Source organism: Octopus bimaculoides, chromosome 12 (genome assembly GCF_001194135.2).
Source record: "Octopus bimaculoides isolate UCB-OBI-ISO-001 chromosome 12, ASM119413v2, whole genome shotgun sequence".
Classification (NCBI taxonomy): Eukaryota; Metazoa; Mollusca; class Cephalopoda; order Octopoda; family Octopodidae; genus Octopus; species Octopus bimaculoides.
The window spans coordinates 45043240-45048930 of record NC_068992.1 but is presented as its reverse complement, the minus strand read 5'-3'; the positions used below and the strand labels follow the sequence as shown (position 1 = coordinate 45048930).

Genomic DNA, 5691 nt, shown 5'->3' with positions numbered 1-5691 from the left:
TATATATATAAATATATATATATATATATATATATATTTGTATATATACATATATATATATATATATGTATTGGTGTGTGTCTTTCCCCCACCATCACTTGATAACCGATGCTGGTGTGTTTTACTTGTTTCAGTCATTTGACCGCGGCCATGCTGGAGCACCATATTTAGTCGAGCAAATCGACCCCAGTACTTATTCCTTGTAAGCCTAGGAGTTATTCTATCGGTCATTTGTGGCGAACCTCTAAGTTACGGGGACATAAACACGTGCATGTGTGATCCACATATATGCACATACATACGTCCCTATTAATATCGTAGGGAAGGTAAATGTTGATATGTACAAAACGACATTGGGTTGGATATTTGGTGGAAAGAATATTTTAACATCAGACAACGGAACCCTGAATAACATACATGAAACTAGTAGCAGTTACCGCTCTCACTCGGTTTATAAATGTTTAAAATAAACACAACCACATGAATTCAATATATTTGCAATGAAATAACTCTAAAAGTTGCAGTTAATTTTCAGTTTATTCAATAAGAATCTTTACATCGAAATCATGCATAAATTTCTTCATAAAACTGCGCCCAAAAACGTTTTTGTTGTGGTAAAACAAGTTATTTACAAGATAATGTACCAATTTACATAATTACTAATTAACTATATAATTACATAATTATGTAAAAGATTTATTCTAAGCAGTAACTTTCCTATTGTCTATTGTAGAAGTACCTAGGGACATATAATATTTATATATACATGTGCGTATATTTGTGTACGTGCGTATGTATATGTGTGTGAGATTGTATGCCTGTATGTGAATGTGTGTGTATGTATGTGCGTATATTATTTTTTGTAGTTTTGTCAGAAGCTGAAAATTTTTGAACAACTTCCAGAATAATTTTTAGAATAAATTATGTAGACTGGGTTTTCTTTAAAAGATGAGCAACGCTGCAAGATGTTATCAACTAAGTGGTTAATATGTGGTGTACAACTAGAAGCATGCATGCATACACACGTACATACATACATACATACATACATACATACATATAGAGGTATATTGACAAGGGGCAACACCCTGAAACTAGTCTGCAGATGCCAAACCAGCAAGGGGAAACTGCTGACCTCCCTTGTTCGAAGGTTATAAAGGACACAGGTTTCGTGTATCACATAGCTAGCTAGAGGCGATGGCTTCTTGGAGCTAATTCACGGCAGCTTTCGTCCTAAGTTTGGGACTGCCATGTTGGCTTGGCGATAACTATTAATATATATATATATAAAGGAGCACACCGTCGGTTACAACGACTAGAGACTCAGCTGATACCATCCGATCAACGGAACAGCTTACACGTTAAATTAACATGCAAGTGGCTGACCACTCCGCAGATACGTGTGCCTTGAACGTTGTTTTCAGGGAGATTCAGCGTGACGCAGAGTGTGACAAACCTGGCCCTTTGAAATACAGGTACTACTCATTTTTGCCAGCTCAGTGGACTGCAGCAACGTGAAATAAAGTGTCTTGATCAAGGACACAACGCGTCGCCGGGAATTGAACTCACGACCTCACGATCGTAAGCAGAGTACCCTTCATAATACACACACATATATATATACAAGTGAGTAGACAAACGAAAGAAAGGTACTCAACCGATTTATTGAGAGTTACATGTATCGATTAAAACCGTTTGATTCAAATTCGTTGGTACTATTAAATTTCAAGCACGATGCTAGTCGTCAGCCATTTTGAATTGAATATATATCTATATCTATATCTACATCTATATATCTGTATATATATATATATATATGTATATATGTGTGTGTGTGTGTGTGTGTGTGTGTGTGTGTGCGTGCATACATGCATACATACATACATGCATATACACGTGGTTACATTCATACACATTAAGATATTCGAGATGGGAGGGAATTGACGCATAAAATATCCTTATGCCCTGGAAAAGACGGCTTAGTCACGTGTAGAACCACGTCGAGCATAGTTTTGCTCATCCATATTGGAAAAAAAACAACAAGAACAATAATAATAGCAACAATAGTGATTCTTGAGATAATTTGACATTTATTTAATATCACATGCTTGCATTTTATTGTTTTCAATTCAATAATCAAATCGTGATTAAGTATTTCTCATTCTGTTAATCCAAGAAACAAAATGTGCCACATTTTCGTAAACGCCCATTCCATTCTGACATTTAGCTGCACCATAAGAAGTGATACCTACTATAGTTAATTCTTCAGTTACTGCATTGAAACACATCAAAGGACCACCAGAGTCTCCCTGTAAGATTTAATAAAATCAGCTTGTAAAAATCGAATGAAACATTTTCAGAAATAATTTTGTTTCACGCGTGCTCGTGTGAGTCTGTGTGTGTGTGTGACTATGTTTGTATGTAAGTTTATTGATATTACAAATGTTGTTTGAAAAGCCTTTTGTATCTCAAGCTTTAATTAATAGTTCAAACAAAGCACGTACGAAAAGTGTTTATTCATCAAAATATACATCATCATATTCTTTTGTTTGTTTCCTAAAGCTCAATTCTACGCTTATATCCACCTTTCGGCTGGTTGGGAGGCAAAATCTCCATACACCCGTTTGTAACCAGGTGAAAAAAAAACCTTTGGTTCCACGTAGTAATTTTAGTACAGAAAAAATGTTAGATATATTTACATGGCATGCTTCTGGACCCATCCAATAACCTGATCCTCCACAAACTTGCTGACTGGTGACATCTGGAAAGAACATTCTGCATTCAGACGATACGAGCAGTTGGACTTCAGCAGTTTTTAAGTATTTTGTTGCTTTTCCAGCTGGAAACAACCAAAAGAAATGTTTAACGTACTTTCTAAACTTTATTGTTTATTTATGCATTTTATTTTTACTTACCTCCTCCAATACTCAAAGAGAAAGAGTAGGTTATAAGTACACCAATGTTTTAGTATGAGCATGACAATAAAACGTTTGTGTGATAATCTCATGGTTCCTGGTTCGAATCTACTACACTTAATCTTGATAGGTGTCTTGTAGAGCCTCAGGTCGGCCGAAACCTTGTGACAAAAATCTGGAAGACGGTAAAAATGTAGAAATTTATCGGATTGTACTTGTACTCTTTGCTAGGTTCAGTCCTTGGCTTTGTTTGACACCACTATCTGTCCATTGGGTGTATATAGCTGCGTCCCTTCTATTTGCAAGCATCCGTATCCCAGATTCTGAAATCCTTTCACAGAGGAAGTGTTTTTGTTGAATTTATTCAGGTAACATTTATCAACCCAAACTGTCTGAAAGGCAAGTTCAGATGTGACTAAATATGAAATTAAAAATGTAAAGCAGAATTAATGAAATTAATGAATTTGGTCTAACAAATTATTCATTCAGTCTTCAAATATGCTTTATTTCGACGAGGTATGAAAGTACTATATTATGGAGGCAGGATGTAAATAAGATACTCTTTTAACACAGAATTCAAACTGCATCGCCTTCTAGCTTTGTGCAGGTGATGCTTTCTCTATAGGTGTTATCTATGGTTTCAGAAAGCCCCAGAAGAATTGATTATTTTGCAATCTAAGAAGAAGCTGAGACAAGGAAATCGTTACCATGTTAACATTCCTTTTATTGGCACAGGCACGTGTATTGATAGAGGTTTGACGGTATGCAATTGACTTTACCATATAGTTGGGCCTACTTAAGTTGAGCTACAAATAAATGGAATTAAATGACGTTACTAAACTCTGAATATGGCAAGGATTTCAAGCAATCTTGTATGGGTCTATATGAATCCTCCATTACTCATCTATTTGTAACCTGCTGATCGTCTAATCCATCAATTAGCAACTGCCTGGTGATCTTTTATAAATCATATATTGATAGTCTTGCGATCCTTGAGTAATAATCAATAATTTACCGTTGAAGGATCACTGCAAGATGTTTCTAATGATCCATTGTGAATCCCTTTAGGGATCCTCTATCAGGATTTTGTAACTGATTCTATATCGAGCTTTAACTGAAGTTGTAGTGATCATATATCGATCAAATATCGAATTCTACCGTTCCAGTAGTGAATATCTCTCGATCCTTTAGCAATAATCCCACAGCGACCATCCATTAATCTGTTACCGATTACCTATCCTCATACAATAATCTATTGGCGCATTGGTGCATAAATAATCGTCTATCAGCCCCTTAACGATTATCTATTGATTTTCCAGCAATCATGCGTAGATCTTCCGAGGAGTTTCTGTCAGTTCACCTGATGTTGTCAATCGATTCTCTACGGATCAACTATCGATTCGCTAGAAATCCGATTTTGTTAAAAATAATAATTTCTTTGACTGACTGATGTAACGAAGGTGAACAGTTTAATTTCTCAGACCAAATACCTTACTGGTACTAGGAAGTAAATGCCAAAATTGTTTTCGGTGGGATTTCAACTGAGAAAACAGGAAATTAACTTTGGACTTCTACTTGTACAGTACCCTTCTGATGATTCCAACAATTTTCTCGAAAATTCTACTTCCAGAGTGTCACATTCAAAATCCAAGATCACTACTTCCAAAGACATATTCTCACAATAGCAGACATGGAGTCCAGAGCTTTACTGTTATAGTGCCGCTCAGGAGACTATGTGACAGATCTTCGCACCAATAGCGCCACTGTCTCAATAACAGAGCTATAGATGGCACTCAGATTGTGATAAGTAAATAACAAAAACAGTTCATCATCTTGATACTATATTTCGCTGTTTTCCTCTCAGAATAATACTGATTTCTAACTTAGACAAAATGCCATTAATTATATCTTGTTCAACACGTTGCTGGTATTGTCTTCGGCATGATTTTAACTAAATCTTTAAGTGCTGTAAGTAAATATTGTATGATATTTTGTCGCCACTGAGTAACTAATACAGTAAATGATTTCTGTTAAGTTCATACATTTTTAACAGTGTTGAGTTAGGTGCTGTCTACTCATCTGCACTGAGAATATTTATGTGAGGCACTTTACGAACAATTATATATACTCACCTCTAGTTTCACCCCAACCAGCAATGATGCAATTACTATAAAAACTTTCACCAGGTTGCGCAACTGCTATTGGTTGAATGCAGTCACTAAAAATTAGTTTCCTCGGTAAAGTCAGAACTGTGATGTCATTTTCTGTGAAGAAAAGAATGTAAAGGATATATAGGCCCAGGCGTTGCTCTGTGGTAAGAAGATTCCTTCCCAACCATATGGTTCCGCGTTCAGTCCCACTGCGTGAAACTTTGAGCATGTACCTTCTACTATAGCCTCGGGCCGACCAAAGATTTGTTAGTGGATTTGGTAGACGAAAACTGATGGAAGCCGTCGTATATATGTGTGTGTGTGTGTGTGTGTGTGTGTGTTCGTGTGTATGTGTGTGTGTGTGCGTGTGCGTGCGTTTGTGCGTGCGTGTGTGTGTCTTTGTGTCTGTCTTTGTCCCCTCATCATTCCGTGACAACTGATGTAAGTGTGTTCACATCCCCGTAACTTAGCGGTTTGGCAAAAGAGACCTATAGAATAAGTACCAGTCTTACAAAGCATAAGTCAGTGTCGATTTCTTCAACTAAAACTCAGTGCTCCAGCATGGCTGCAGTCAAAATGACTGAAACGAGTAAAAGAATGACAGAATATATATATATATATATATA

At 36.4% G+C, this 5691-nt stretch overlaps 1 protein-coding gene across 1 annotated transcript in view; it reads right to left on the bottom strand.

Moving 5' to 3' along the window:
• Window positions 1-2070: 2070 nt before the first annotated feature.
• The window catches only part of LOC106870938 (chymotrypsin-1), a 9265-nt gene continuing 5644 nt past the window's right edge, over window positions 2071-5691 (bottom strand). Inside the window, exons 4-6 of the mRNA XM_014917182.2 lie at window positions 5048-5179; window positions 2700-2839; window positions 2071-2309 (exon numbers count right to left, since the gene is read on the bottom strand). Of these exons, the coding sequence (XP_014772668.1) occupies window positions 2148-2309; window positions 2700-2839; window positions 5048-5179 (434 nt within the window). The 3' untranslated portion in view covers window positions 2071-2147. The remainder of the gene's footprint in view (window positions 2310-2699; window positions 2840-5047; window positions 5180-5691) is intronic.